Source organism: Hylaeus anthracinus, unplaced genomic scaffold, assembly GCF_026225885.1.
Source record: "Hylaeus anthracinus isolate JK02 unplaced genomic scaffold, UHH_iyHylAnth1.0_haploid 11982, whole genome shotgun sequence".
NCBI lineage: Eukaryota > Metazoa > Arthropoda > Insecta > Hymenoptera > Colletidae > Hylaeus > Hylaeus anthracinus.
Window position 1 is genome coordinate 7,970,634 of NW_026534330.1, and position 16,654 is coordinate 7,987,287.

A 16,654-nucleotide genomic window follows, 5' to 3' on the forward strand; every position below is an offset into this window, starting at 1 on the left:
GCATCCAACATTGCCGACGGAGTACTCTGCATTATCGACCGATTACTCTACATTACCGACAGGAAGGATTGCATTACAGACAGAGCAATCTGCATTATCGACTGAGCACTCTACATTGCCGACAGAGCAATCTGCATTATCGACTGAGCATTCAACATTACCGACAGAGCAATCTGTATTATCGACCGATCACTCTGCATTATCGACAGAGTGCTCTGCATTATCGACCGAGCAGTCTGCATTATCGACTTCTACCGATACAATTTTTATGAAATAATAAGCCAGATGCTTTGCGGTCTTCGGTAGGTCTGAGTTAGTTCTGATAGGTTATTTTTCAGAACGATTTTTTTTGGTAAAAAGACGGGTAAAAAATGACAAATCGCAAAAGTCTTGACAGCAGGATTACCGGGGGAATATGCTCTACAAGATGCAACAGGTTCCATTTTGATAGGTCAAGCCATATCGGCGTAATCGGTGAACAGACAACACAAAAAAAAAATATACATGTCGAATTGAGTAACCTTCTCCTTTTCGAAGTCGGTTAAAAATCTGTGCTAAATTGGCTAGAAATTGTAATTCTACCACGAAATATTGAAAGGTTTGCTTGACGAATAACGAAAACAAGTTTAAGTTAAAATACACACGTAATCCCAAAGGAAGCCCATATCCTAACTCATACATACCCTCACTCACGGGTCCACTCATATATCCCCTCCTAAGCCTTATTTTCGTAAACTTTCCTTCTATCTCCATTTACAACAGAGAAGAATCCTAATCCCAACCACCTTGGCACTAGTGATCCAATCCCTCACCGACAACTCCGAAACCACCTCTCGGCGCATGATTCGTGCTCGTGCCACGAATCCCACCAATCATAAGGTCTGACGAATGCCCAGCAAGAAAAGTAAAAATCGCGAACGAGTATCGGGAAAGCCGTTAGTATTTTTCCTCGTTGAAAAGTTTTAAGTAAATCTTAGCGGATCCGCTCGCGATTCAGCTGCCGTGGGCCGCTCAACCGAATAACTTACTTTCGACGCCATCACCAGTTCTTAGAACGATAATGATCCATTAAGAAACTCGGAACTCGAGCATTCCAGTGAATACTACGGGTTACCTAAAGCGGTGCTTTCTCACAAGAAGAAGAAAAAAAAAGGGGGAGGGAAAAAATGAGAAACGTTAATCGGGAGAACACGCCGCCGGAAATGGTGAAGTCTTTCGACTTTTCATCGAACTGGAAGGAGTCGTCTTTGTGCTTAACGGAGGGTGCCAGCATGCGGTAGTGAAGGGTGGGAGAGGGATGAAGTAGGGCGAACGAGACGAAGGGTTCGCTTCCCGATTCCAGATGAACGGATTTCGTTAAAAGCAGATTTACATTTCCTCGGCTCCGTGGAATATGTCTCTCTTTCTCTCCTTTTCTATTTCTCGCTTGGTTCCAACGACTACGTTCACCCTACTATACGCGCGCACGGATCTCGCGCGACTGAATTCTCGTTCCTTCCTTCTACTACCCTCCGACCGATGTCTGAAATTCCACGATGGATTCACGCATGATTTCTCGCAGGTGACTTCCCACATGAAATACCAGCCGCAGCAGTCTTCGCAGCAGAAGTGGAATCAGAACGATGCCGCGTCACCTGCCGACCAGCAAGACAACCTTCAGTGGATCGGGATCAGGCTGGACCTACAACCCGCCCATTTCTCGAACGGCCAGCTGAATCTGCGTTGCAACGCCCAGATACCAGGCATATATTCGGCGATAAGCGAGGTGCAGCTTGGGGCTGGTCTGCGTGAACCTATACCGGAGAGAGGTAACAGGAATTTTATGATGAATTTTAATCAGTCAGAAAAAAAGAAAACGCAGTACTTTGTGTCATGACGAGTATACTCAAATTTTATGTATATACAATTTTGATATAATTATATAGTTATAGCATAACAAATTACACAAGATCTTTGGACTCAGTTCGACGTCAGTCTTTGTCATCCTCCCATAATCTTGCTTCTCTTAGACAGTATTAGATGACGTCAGCTAGGTAGATTGTAGAGTCTATGTGACGGACTAATCACCTGGTCTTATCCCCACTCACTCCTCTATGCTCAGGCCACTACCTCAGGGACCCTATTAACCCTGTTGAGCTACAAACGTAAATTGATGTCGTTTAAAAAACCCTTAATGTATTATGTCCTTATTCTTACGATCTCATGTCAATCATTCTACAATTCATGTCACCCATATAATAATATGACTGTCAACGTGTTAATTACATTTATGGTGACTTTATCAATTTCGCTAATGGCATTTTATTAATCTAAATCAGAGTGACTTTTAAACGTGTGTACTTCAAAAGACAACAACAGTCTTTTCTTAGATTCAAAGTCCTTTTTCAGATTCAAATCGTTTCATAAAGTTATTTGAGAATTTCCAAGCCATAGCAGAGAACGTCAATGTATTTCTTAGGAATGGTGTTTGCGTTCACTTCGATTCCGCGGCACGTGTGAGCTTCTCGATGAATTTTTGCTGATATTGTCGAGTGCCGTTCTTTGTTTCGTTTGGACACGGTGGTTGGTGCACCTGCCTCTCGAAGAGCTTGCTTGCGGCTGGTTGGTGTACGCTGCGGGTAATAGTTGCATCCTCGGGCTACCTAGCCCGGGATTAGCCGGTCGGTCGCACAGGCTAATAAATTTCGAGAGTTAGAGCCCACCCACTCGAATTCGGAAAGGAAGCCTCCGGTGCACGCTGCGCTCACTTTCTGCACGCGACGTCGACGAGATTTAATTGACCAGCCACGGGTAGAGTCACGGCTTCTATTAACCACCCACAACCTCCACACTATCCCCATTCTTTCCACCCCCTTATGATACCCTTAACTTTTTCATGCACAGGGTGTCCCTAAGTCAAAGCATCCAACTGCGATAGAACGAATAAAAATAAATAAATGAAAATTTGAATTATATACAATAATTTTCTGTAAAATTCATGTATAGTTCATGTATAGTTAGTTCAAAAATGTTGAAAATAGTGCCCAATAAACTCTTATTATATTTATTCCTAATGGATGCAGTTATTTTTTCATTTTTTTCCGCATAATTAAGTATCTTTTACTTTGCATTTCACTTGAAAATATTTCACTTTTTCTCATTATGTAAAGAACTTACATATTGGAAGTATATAGTATATAGTCCCCTACCAAAAGGCATTCCTGTCTTCTCTATTCCGCGGATAGATCTTTTAGGAACGAGACACCATTCTTTAGCTGCTAAAGTTTAGCAGCACGACGTTGGTTACATGCCTTTCTCTCAAACTCTTACCTATCCTGAACGTTATAATTAGATCAAGAAGACACTTGGCTATTTTTTTTTAGCGTTATCTAGATATCTACTGTGAATTTTACAAGTTGTTAATGAAATTTATTTTAATTAAACATAGGAATAAATTTAGCCATCTCAATAATTATCAAATTTAATTTATCACTTTACGAGAACGAATGCTACTTTTCACAATACGAAAATCGTCGACGAATCGAGAATAACAGGCTACACATTGGATAATTAATAACATCCAAATAACCCCTATGCCTGCGTTGGGAAACTAGTGACCGGTACCTAGAAGAATTTCGGGATTGTCGAATATTTGCATCGCCAGAGGCGTATGAATGCTTGAATTACTTTGATGCTGCGCGCATTAACGGTAAATCAATTTTCCTCCTGGATTATCCGCATTATTCGGATTGTCCTCTCAAACAGAAATAACTATATATAGGTATTTCCTAATTAAGTCTGTAACCGTGTCGTTGCTTCTCAGTCGAAATTAATATTCTGCGTTCATATAGAAATAGGTGTAGTACCAGGCAAGCAACAAGGAAGCTGTAAAAAGTAACGTTAATTATTGAACTGTAATCTCAATTTTCGTTTAATAAGTTCCTGCTAAAAAATTCACACGATGATAGGAAGAATACGTATATAATATTATATGTAAAAGGACTTGTACCACAGAGAACTAAATCGAAAAATTCATACATATCTAAATTAAAAATATTATTTATTATAATAGTCGCATAGAATTAGATTTATTTTTTACCGGAACTCAATTTTTATTCTCAGCAGCTTCCTCAGATCTAAAAGCAAAATTCTCTTCGCGATCGAAACAATCAGTTTCCTCCTATGTAAGTGAGAAATGATATCAATCCCCGTACAAAGGGTAATGAATTATATTGTATCGCAGAGTACTTTCAGCGAAGCGAGCCACGAATAAGAACCGTAAAATTTCATCTAGTTTTTATCGACGAGGCACGTGGCGCGATTAAATTGAATTCTAGCGCGTTCAAAGTAGAATATGATGGATGGCGCCTAACCGACAGCTCTCTCGTCGCTTTAAAACGCGAAGAATTCACTATCTCCTCGTGGAAAAATAATTTCGCGTTACTCGGAAATTAATGTCGTGAAATCAATTTACTATATTATCTAATACGAAATTTTCAAAGCTGGTACCTGAAATCAGTGTAATATATCATTTCACGCGAAATTCTCGTAATTAAAATAGATCAGAATAATTATTGTTAAATATATTTAGTGTATAAATCCTTCTGAGCCATGTAAATACATTGAGGTATTAATGTTAATATATGAAACTAATTAGTAAGATTTTTAACGCATTTGACTTGTTTAGTAAATAACTCTGTTAAATTATTTCAAAGCTCTAAAGCTGATTTGGGATATCTATTGGAACAGTTCACCTTCATTGAAAACAAAATTTCGTTCGAATTTTGGAAGTAACCAGATTAGGTCTGGCGTGAATTTAGGTTGAATCGAGTTTCGATTCTTCATCAGTGAGCTAAATAGTTTTCTCCGAAATCCCAAATTGCTGGATATCATACTACATGCGCTGCTTTAATCCATTGACTGGCAACAGAACACAGTCGTGTTGTTTCGGGATAGACAATCAGCTATGCAGCGGTAAACCAGAGTTATTTGGGATAGGCAATCAACTATGCAGTGGTAAACCGAGATATCCCACGTGATACGAAGGGAAAGTACGTATGTGGGTCAATAGTAGTAGGATACCGCGTTATTGTGACCGGTGTAGTAGGGAAAATCTGGAACTACTTGTGCACAAACATGGCCGAACATTTTAACGGAGTTATGATGCCTGAAAATATAACTGGCCCGAGAGTGTTTTCTTGACACGTTCCAACTGTAGCCAACAATGTCGAGTAATAGTGTTATTATTAACGTTGTCATTCAGATCATGATCAAACTTGTAATAGGTTTCAATTAAAAAAAAAAGGAGGTTATAATAATCAAAAGAGAACAATCTTTCTGGTAATGTTGAAAGCCAGTCCAGAAACTTCCTCAAAATATGATTTGATTGTTATTGACTGTACCAAATTATATTAATTAACCAGACTTTGCTTATTTCCTGAACAGATAGAAATTCAAAAATAGTACAAACGTATGCTTTAAAATTACGACGTACCCTATACAATCAAAGTAACGCAAGCCAGAGTTAGTTTCATCTACCGAAATACATTTCTAAATAAAATTTGCTACAAATTGTCAATCTAAATTCGCTGAGAAGAAAGGATTACCAGGATCGAGAACTAAAAATGCAACGTTGGTTTCGCGTCATCAGAAATTCGACGGAATCGAAATTAGATTACCGTGCGGAGAAACGAAGTCATCTTCTTGGAACGAGACGATCCACCATATTAAACGAGAGTGGCGTTCCTTCCTTCGAGGTTGGCTTTCCCTCTGCAAAAATTCGAGCGTGCACGCAGAGAAGTTCACCGACGTGCAACAGAGGGATTCTCTTCGAGGTTCTGCATCTTCTTTTCCGATAGAATCAGAGGGGGTACGTTAGAATTCGGTCTCGTTGAGAAACTTGCTCAGTGGAAAGATGTCGACTGTAGGGTTCTCGGCGCCGCGCCGTTCCGAAACTTCGGCTCTCCGTCTGGCCCGCTTCTCTCTTGACCCCTTTAAAACCTCATCCCTCTCATCCTTCGTCTTACTTTCTGTCCTTCTCTACCTCCCTCCAACCCCCCCGTCAGAGCCTTCATTCCACAGGCTTCGCGAATCTGTTCCGGAATCCCTGGACGCTGATCTCACGTGTGTAACGACGAGCTAAAAGGGAAGGGAAGCGTTTGAACGTCCTCAAATCTCCTTCTATGGGCCTTCAGGTTCGCACGGTAAATCGTTAATGGTTTCCAGATCGATCCGATCGCGTGTAAATGTGTGCTACTTTGCCGCGAGACTCGCTTTCTGAATATCGGGACGTGACTATTGAGATTGAAGAAGCAAATTAAGTGGATGTCTGTAGAAGTTTCTTCTTTGGGGCTTGAGAGAGCAAAAACTTTTGCTGGAGAAATTTTCTTTGAAATGTCTTATTATCTTTATGTTACCTTTAGGATTGTGTACTTTATTCAGCTTTCCGGGTTTTTTATTCCCTTTAGTTCATAGTCTAGCTGTGCCCCGCGGGTTCACCCGTATGGAATACTATTTATTTTATGTCGTTCGCATTTGACCGCGTGTTCGTTCGTGAATCAGTTGGTGACTGTCTTTTGTTTTCCGTAACTCAAATGTTTCAACCGCTGGACTACTAATGTCGCAACCCCTTTTTACCACCTTAGGAGGTGAATTTCGAAATATCCTTTCTTATTCCTTGTATACATCATAAAGGAAACCTCTGTGCAAAAATTTCAGCTTTCTACGTAATTTAATCCTAATATATTGCACTGTCTATAATACTTGCGTTTAAAAATCTTTTCAAGCCTACTATGCATTAATCTTAAATTTCAAACTTCAAATATCGCCTAATTTTTACTATGGCAAACTATTTAAACCCGTCGAAGTGGGAGCTTCCTGTTCTTAAACCGAATCTAGGACCATTTGCGCAGAGTTTTGTCAAAATCGACAGTTCACGAACAAATAGGGATGGTTTGATGCACTTCGGGTGCATCCAGCGTCGTCGAGCCATTCTCGGAACGGCGTCGCTATCGGACCTTCGGCATACCTATTATTCGCTCTGCTCACGTGTTAACTACTCCGTGAAGGAAGCCCACGGGGTCAGACACTCTCGGCTAGACGACCAACGGCGTCGAAAACGATGACATCGACCACGTCCCTTATCGGGTGCATGGTTTCGCGCAGTGGAACATCAGCTATCCACGTAGGACCACGCGCAACCAGATAGGGAAATATCTCGAGCTGTATAGCTCGTGGGGACGCGTCTCAATGTTCGTAGTGGGTGCACTTACACGCTGGCTGAGAACGCTATCCCGTGATTGATCGGCGACGCTTAGCGTCGTGATTATCGGAAGTGTCCCCGCGTCGATTATTTTGACCGATGACTACGGCGATATCCGAGGAATCACTTCTGCGGTTCGTTCGAGCGTGAAGGAATCTTCGGCGCCGGTCAAGCTGGAGGAAAATGTATTTAGGAATTTTTGTCGCTTAACCCGTATCGTACAAGAAATTGAGGTATTTCTCTCGGGCGAGGTCGATCCTGTTTCGGCCGGATGTTTTCGTGATAGATTGCCTGGGTTGCTGGGAGAAAATGTATTAATTCGAGAGGATAGGTGCATTCATGTATGATTTGGAAGATTATGGAACTATTGAACATCGAAATTTCTGTGGAATTGTATTTATTAGATGGTCCACTGAATAAGTCTTTTTCTCCCTCAGATAATACCTATATCAATAGATTGATTTTTCTCCGAAACATAAGATACTTCATTGATGATGATTCGAAATGAGTAAATGATTTTGAATAAATTACAACGAACAATATACAAATTGCACGTGTATATGTCGCCAACGTAGAAGTCCTCTGTTCTCTTTACCTTTAGAGTGTCGTTGTTCAAAGAGTTCGAAACCTTTAGTTTAAACGCAGGCACACACGAAACCTATCGAAAACGAAAATTGCAATGCGAAATAAGATAATGGGTGTTTAGGTCTGCATCATACCGCAGTGGCGTGTAAAAATGCAAGTTTGGTCCATTCCGAGAATCTCGTTTCAGCTTTAATCCTGTGTAATTCGCGAAGTTATGCATTCAACGTCGTCGACTAACGCTGCCTTTTTCATAACTTTCGCAATTCGGAAAATTTCGAGTCCCCTGAAGGGCACCGCGCACACACGCGAACGCGACAATAACAACGTCTTTTACCCCATATTCCGAGTAAATCGTTTCTGTGAAAGTTTCGAGGACTCGTGTCACGAACTTTAGAATGTTAGCTCATGAAGTTGTCTGGAGAGTTTTTATATCAAGAACTCTCCAGATTTCCCTGCAGCTTAAGCCTCATGGACTCCTTGGTACGTACAGTCACTTGAATTTCACTGAGAAGCTCTTACTGGAAACCCATAGACAGACGTTACATGCTGTTCCAACGTGTACATCGCGGTTTCAACCATTACGAGAATTTTCCCAGCTTGTCTTCGCTTTTTTTCCCTATGCGAAACCTGTTTAAATGTTTAAATGTGTAGCTTTCTTGTTAATGAAAAGTGTTCATATTTTATCAGTATATATCTGAACATATGGACTTATGGATATAAATTAATAAGCTCTCATTTATTCAATCCCAGAGCAAAACACTTTTCAATTTCTGTTCTCGAAAAATATTCAGGATAAAAACGAGAGAAATTTGTCTGTGTTGCCTTTGTTGAATTACCAAGATTCAATGGATAATTGGTTTTTAATAACGGCATGCAATATTAAATATAAATTTAAAACCATGCAGTCGCTACTAAATATAATTTATTTATTCGTATTTCAAAATAGAATCAATCCTTGTTATTTTTAATTTCCTTTGTATCGTAGTATCAAAGCACTGTTATGACTATCAATTTATTCATAGATAACTTAAATTCCTATGTTTCTTCTATCGTGTTGCAATTTTCCAAACGAATATCAACAGTTTCAAGCCAGTATTTATGAGAATACGAATACGTTTGAGACTTACTCCACGTAAAACGGACTCGAATAGTTTCCTGTATTTCACGAGCAACGTTGCCTAAAGAGGAAGTTTAATTAATTGTGACGATGCGACGACGAAATCGTTCGCGAACAAGTATCAATTTAAAGGAAATACATTCGCTTTCAAGCGCGTGCATTCACGTTTTCCCGATGCCGATCCGATAAAAAGATGTCTAGAAACGAACTCGACGATTGATACGTCGAAAAAGAGTGCGGTTCTCTACTAATTCGAGACCTGGCGTGCTCGTTTCTTTTGGTCCCTTTTCCATCAAACCCCTGGCACAGACGTTACAGGAATTCGTTTGGTTCCCGAGCTCGTAGTAATTTCATTTCGTTCGCACCAGGTCTTTTGCAGGCTGCTACCCGGTCCCGTTGATTCGTACGTATTACTCCCTGGCCCGTGGTCGAAAGAATTGTTTTTACGGAATTGACTTTTCCCTCGGCTGAAGGAACAAAGCACGAAGAAGGAAAATCTATCGGGACTCCCGTTTAATGCTGTCCCTTGCGAGACTTTCTGCATCCGCTGGGAAATTTTATTACGCGTTTCGGAATTCTGGTTTAATATCATTACGGGAACGGATGGAAGGAAAACTGAGTTGGTGGAAGTGACAGTTGAGTTTCCTTTCATATTGCTTTAGAAGTCAGAGACGTTGTGATTTTTCGTGGAGCAAGTTGTGGAATTATAATTGATACAGTTTGAATTATAGTAGAACGATGTGTGCATTGTGTAACCGTCGATGAGGACGAGGCGCCATCTTGAATGGTTAAGCAGTACGTCGTCATACAACTATCGTTGTAATTTGACGTATTTTATACTATAAATTATGCTTATCAAGATTCAAAGACATAATAATATTTTCTACGATAATTTGTGCTACTTTGGTTGTCACTGTTTAAATAATAATTGAAGAAGGCGTGATGTTGACGTGTAACATATTGTATGACGCGGCCATCTTGGATTTCATGTGCTGTCAAGTCACAAACAGAAGTGTCTACGTGAAAGTATTTCTTCTTACAATGAAATGAACTTCTTCAGTCTATAGTAATCAAACAGAATTAAGAATATAAACAGGAGAAAATACATCTTGTAAAATAAACATACGTATTAAATTGTAACGATAACATTTCCGACAACATTAATGCAAGTATAATTAACATACGAGCTTACATTCGCTTACACAAGGATATTCGCTTCTCTATCCCAGCATATTGGCAGATTGTAAGCATATATTTCTTCCGAAAACGTATGGCTGGTATCGAAAACGATCTCGCTGAAACTCCTGGTTCGAAACATGTATACGTATCGATGAGTTTATGTTTGCGTATCTACGAGAATGGATTAGGTACCGTAACTTTGAAACGTCATCAGGCTGTGTATCTGAACATGATGACACTTTAAGCCTCTTTCCTCTGCATCGATTGCAGCGTCTGCTGACGTTACCACCGTGCCAGATATTTGATTTTCGCATGCATCGCAGTTGCGGTCGATAACACACGTCGTGTTCCATCGGGATTAAAATTCACCAGTTATCGTTGTTACACGTATCGATCACCGCTGATGCCTATTCATCAGATTTCAAATCTGCCCAGCAGGCAAGCGTTATTTTCGTATTACCGTGGGGCTCACGATTCTGACTGAGAGAAAGCGCATCGCGAATCCTGTTGAGCACATCACTGTAATCGAGAAGCCACGCGTCAACGTACACTTATCTGACTATTACGTTCTATTTGTCGCGTTCCGGCTGAAGAAAAATACCTGAGATCGTAGATCGATCGATCGATGGAAAAAACTTCCTAATCCAAGCTCCTGTTGATATCTAAAAGGCCTCAACTTTACCTATCTTCCGCGTCTCAAATCCGTTCCAGGCCGTCCTGTCCTCCCAGATATCCTGTATAATACCAAGCTTTGGCGATACCGATATAACGATCGCTAAACCGAGGACAAGACAACATAATAACACTGTACGTGTCGTGTGTGTGTTACAGTGACCTTCGAGAACGGAAGCGAGGCTTCGACGGCCGCATGTTTGACGATGCTGATGCTGTGTATGCTCCAGCTGCTTTTGAGATAGTCATGGCACGCCTGAGGCCACGGAAAGGGAGCTCATGGGCGTCGCACGATAAACAGCGCACTAGTCAAAAGGAGAAGCAGAAGGAAGGGAGAAGGGGGGCGGCAGTTGAAGGGTCGATCGATCCGCCGGCGGGAAAACCAATAACACTATCGTTGAATCGGCATTTGAATAATTACGTGTTTCTTAGCGTACTACCGAGTTCAGTTTGTTCGAGGAACGATCGCGAACGCCCTGCTGATTATCATCCCCAAGTGTCGTCCTCGATCGCGAACGTCCGTCGCGATCGAGGACACGATTCGAATACGGTCGAAAGTTTTACCGAATAATTGGCAAATAACTGCGAGAAAAACTAGGACGCTTCGTCTAGTTGAAACGAACACGTTTCGAGGCACGCGCAGAGGCGCAGGAGTCGCGTACGATCGTTGCGCGACAATGCTCAAGCGATTTCGCGTTTGGTAAGTAACGAACGAGCGGCTGATCGTTTGAGGACAGGTCGACGAACCGGTCTTTGAAGTCGCGTCTACGTGTAACGCCGCTCGCATACATTTCCACCTGAAAGGATCGCCGTTCCCTGCCACGTTATTCTCTTCCGATCCCATCGACGAACACCGGTGAAAGAACGTAGCCAAAGCGACACAGAGAACCAGTCAAGGAACACCGAGTCCCGAACGAACGGGGAACTCCACTTCAGCACGCGTACAAGGTTCTCGTCCTTCGACGCGAGGGCGCCTATCGAATGTCCTGTCGCCTGCTCCCGGGGAAGAGGACGTGCGTGCCGTTGGCGCCGCTCGACATCCGCTCCAGCCATTGTTCGGCTGGCCAAGTGAAGAGCCTGAGGGGGGGACCGATCGTGCGATTTTTACGCGAAAGGAGTTAGTCGAGAGAGGCGCGCCCGGGATTTCAAACTTTTCCTTTCCCTCTTCTTGCGTCCTGCGTAGCCGTGGAAATGCTATCGTTTCGTTGCAATGGCGTTACTTCTGCGAGAGGTGGCACATCCTCGGTGGAGGTATTCGCGAGGGTAGTTACTAGAGGTCACGGGCTCGGATTTGTGTTAGAGTATCCGTGCTTTAAATACACGGGTAATTGTAGAGTTTGTTATTCGTGTAGGCACTGGGGGTCTCTGTCACAGATGTAATTACATTGATTTTTTGGATTGAGGGGGCACTGTGAATAATTAGAAGGTCTTTCTCTATTAACACGTTGATCACCACGTCACCTATATATGGGTGGCAGTACTTTTCACTGAAACATGAAAAAAAATAATTCTGAAAATTTTGATGAAGTTACAAAAATAAATGCCACGATATATGTTTGATTATGTAATTTCCTATAGTCTGTGAACAAAATTTTTATCACAGTAGAAATTTTCAAGAATATTTTTCTGACAGTGAACGTGTTAATCCTTTGACTGCAAAGGGCGTAATTACGGACTGAACGTGTATCCGTATTTTAAGTCATGTCAGTTTTAGTACCTGGATACTAAAAATGATATACAGATACATGTTATTAAATACATAGGTGTTGGTATAATAAAAATTACACAAATGAAAATGCGAGATTGTATTTAAATGCACGAGAAACAAAGACCTCTAGTAAATATTCGTCCGTCGCAATCATCGAGGATGATTGTTCGGCAAACGTGTAATAATCGATGGTAGTTTGGTAAACGAGAACGGCTAGTTTTAACGCGACTAATTTTTACGAGCGATTCATCTAATCTTGTTATCCTGATATGTAATTAAGATGTGTGTTCTGTTTCAGAATTAAAGCGAAAGTTTTGAGAAACCCTCTGGGCTTAAATTTGAACAATTTCTCAATCTCTTTGTGAATTTTGGACAGCCATTTCTTTCATCACCTTCCAACTGCCAGAATGCTCGTATGCTTTCCAAAAATGTTATACGATCTTGCATATTTTGTGCAATCCCTGCAGAAAATAAGTATTTTATTTCAACCCTCTATAACTCAAATTATTGTTGGCTTCTGAACAAAAATTGTGATAAACATTCATAATAAAATATGAATTGGAAGGTAACTGTATTAATTAAAAAGAATTTTCCAAATGTATACCTTTCAAACTGTAACACATAGTTATAAACAGATTTATTCCCTGCTGACTGTTACGATAGTACAGTATTAAAAGTATGAAAACAAACACTGAAAATATAAATACATAGACACGCGGGAATCACACAATGGTTATGGAGGGTTAAATCTATGTAATACTCAAGATGTTGAATAGTAAACGTTAGGTAATCACCCCCACAATGTTAAACGTAAGGGTAGAAATCGAGGCGAGTGTACGATTTTAGTTCATAACACGAAGACATGTAATAGAACGTTACGAATCGTTGCCTGACATGCATCGAGAAACAATGCTTGAAAAGTATTTTTCCGGAGACGAGATATTTTCTTATATTTCTCCCCAAAGACGTGTTTTCGCGAATATTTTCCTGCTCGCCGGCGTATGAATTGTATCAACAATCAAGCTTCTCGTTCGCTCAAACGTTTTACAGAATACGAAAGTTTGCAGTAAATATACCTGGTTTGGAAGGATGTGAGATCGAAGCATCGATGAAGGGAAGAGGAAACTCGAGGGCTGAGACAGAGGTGGAGATACAACATTTTTCGTTTCCTTTCTGTCCTACCCCTCTTTCTCCTTTTATTAAAGGAACTGTAAAACCGCTGAAGGATACCCCGTGCGTCTATAAACCAGCCACGTGCCCCGTGTTTCTCTGACTTGGATAGAGAAATAGTTCCGTATTATTCCGTTGCGGTAGTTCGGTTCAAGTTTTTGCTCTCGGCACATGCGACTGGACAATACTTGGCGAACTCGCGACCATTCACGGGGCAGCGTCGACGTAAAAGGGAAACTGGGCGAGTTTTATCCTCCGTGCAGGTATATCGACCGAGATTAAATTTACAAGTTACGTCGTATCCGACAAGACGAGCAAACGTCGAGGATGTAAAGGACAATTTTCGAGAATGGCTCTTTCTCGTTCCCGTCTGGGAACAAAACTTTTTATGTACCACACGCACCCGTACGTTCCAAGAAATCAGGAAACAGGAGTGATTTAATGAAATTTAATTGCCCCAGATTTTCTTCTGAGCTTTGTTTGTCTCTGTAACCTCACTCATGATGATTATCTGGTAAAAATAATGTACTGATTGTTCATTTATGGTAGTGTTAACAAATTCAATTATCATTAATGTAAAGCAAACATGAATAATAATAGACTAATTGTTTGTTGGTAATATGTACTATTGTACGGAGAAGTACGTTAATCTTGAGATGACTTCTGTTGGGTTGAGTATGAATTTTCTAGCATTTTTGAAAGACACCTAATGCTATTTGTGATAAAATATATTGGTATAATGCAAGATATGATACACAATAATATAATTCATATAATAAAGATAAACAAGGTAAATAATGTTGCACAAGCCACGAACAGAATAGAAAATTGTTTCTATTTTATATTTGAAATGTGTTTTTATACCAATCACTTCAAAATAGTATTTACTCTAAATACTAATTCCGTGTTATAATATTTATATTTTTTTGTCTAATGTGTATACCGTTTACTTATAATTAAACTAATCGGAACATTTAAGAAAGCAAAGTAAGCTTTAAATAATCTAGGAGTAAGTCAGTTGAGACTCAAGAAGTCCTCCCAGGGTTACCATAAAATATACAATAACACACAATAATGAAATGCATATAATACAATACAAGAATATATTATAACATGACAAATATGTTGCCACAATAATATCACTGGTTAGTGGAATCTATAAGACAAAAACAAACTATATTTAGCAAGCTTTTGAATATCTGGTTATAGCGTTGTTAGGGATAAGAGAGAGAGTTACAAATATTTTATTGTTAATATTTATATAATATATAAATATTTATATAAGCTAATTTATATAATATATAAATATTAACATTCTACATGTATTAATTTAAAAAAATACGTATTCTAGTATAATTTAATCGTTCACAAGCTATTATGAATCCTCCTGATTCTTTAAACTATACAGATGCACGGTACGTACATATTTTTATTTCCCGTCGATCATCAGAAACGGCCATTTTCCAACATTTTCCTTTCCAGCTTTATAAAAATCGCAAACCAGCGACCGACGAAGCTTTCGCGAAATCGATGGGCGAGAGTACGTTAATGTTCTCGAGGGATGCTTCTTTTCTTTTTTGTACACAGAAGCTTGCTGAAACATTTTTGCGCGATTTTACGTGTCATACAGAGTCATACAACGACGAGAGCAAACTCCGTAGCGAATCGTACAACGAAAAGAGGAGAAAATAAGATAAACATTTATTCACTCGTTTCGTCCGGGAGAAGAGAGTGGTTTCAGTTGGAACGAGTTGGAAATGAAATTCATCAGATAAACGCTCTTTTTTTTATATTAACGCATCGCGCTGTGCTCGCGACGAACCGACGTTTCGTGTGCTCTGTTCTTATTTGCACTATTGTATCATTCATCTACCGCTGTATCGTCGAGTTTCGTAGAGATTACAAATGCAAATCATCGTCAAGGGATTCGAACGTGTCCTAACGTGGCGTGCGTGTAGATATTTTCCCGCCGGGATAAAAAAAGAAAGCAAGAAAAGAAAAATGAAACGGAGGAACGAATTTCCGTAAGCCTCGACGTAGGTTTCGAGAAAAAGTAATTTCGAACGCGAGACTACTTTAGGTTTACCGGAACACGGACGAGAATAGTTCCAAGTAAATAGAGCATCAAAATACGTTCAGAAAAAAATCATTATTTATTCCAGCTTGTTGAGAACATCGTATTGTTGTGGATAAAATTATCTACTGGAATTCAATTAACGATTAACACGTCATCCAGATGCCAAAGTAGTTCGTTATACTTTGATTGTTCGAAAAAATCGTACTTAATTACCAAAGATTCGATTCGTTGTCGTTCGAAATTGAAGTGAAGAATTCGAAGAACGTATTTCGAGTGAAAGTATAGTTCTTCGAAGCCGTATGCGGTAAATTTTCCACCGATTAAGGTTAATCCATTGGCATCGATGGCTGTCTGAAACACGGCCAGAAAATCCGTCGTCTGTCAAACGGTCGCAATATTATATTATTAATTCTTAGAATTATTTTTATCTCGTTGTTAAGAAATGACAGCATGTATTATATATCGTTTTGTAAGTAATCAACCCTGTGTGCATAATTGATCATTTTTGTTGGAAATAAATTAGTGTAATTTATAATATGTTTTGGATATTAATATAGCCCGTTCATTGCTTATGCTATTAGACAATTTTAGACGAAAGTTCGAACGATACTTTGTGTACATCTATGCTCCTGGCTTGTATAAAACATGTGAAGTCAAGGTGTTAACTTCTTTTTGTTTCAAGAATACAATTTTCAGGAAACAATGTTTATTAATCTATTTCAACTTTCACTATGTGATATAATATGAATGTTATAAAGGAAAACATAGTAGGAGGAAACAATATAAAACAAGCCCATATTATATAGAATTTTCCCTTCTCAAAGAATTAAAAATAATTTAAAATAACGTGAGTTCGATTCATTTTGATTTTCTTCAAAATGCCAGTACATAATTTTACAAATTCTT

The 16,654-nt window shown here is 39.8% G+C and overlaps 1 protein-coding gene across 2 annotated transcripts in view; it reads left to right on the top strand.

The window, feature by feature from the left end:
• Nucleotides 1-16,285, top strand: part of LOC128886164 (uncharacterized) — a 172,324-nt gene extending 156,039 nt beyond the window's left edge. For both annotated transcript variants that reach the window (XM_054140809.1, XM_054140810.1), the window contains exons 5-6: nt 1,562-1,808; nt 10,953-16,285. In XM_054140809.1, coding sequence (XP_053996784.1) covers nt 1,562-1,808; nt 10,953-11,038 — 333 coding nt within the window. In that variant the 3' untranslated portion in view covers nt 11,039-16,285. The remainder of the gene's footprint in view (nt 1-1,561; nt 1,809-10,952) is intronic.
• Nucleotides 16,286-16,654: the final 369 nt, after the last annotated feature.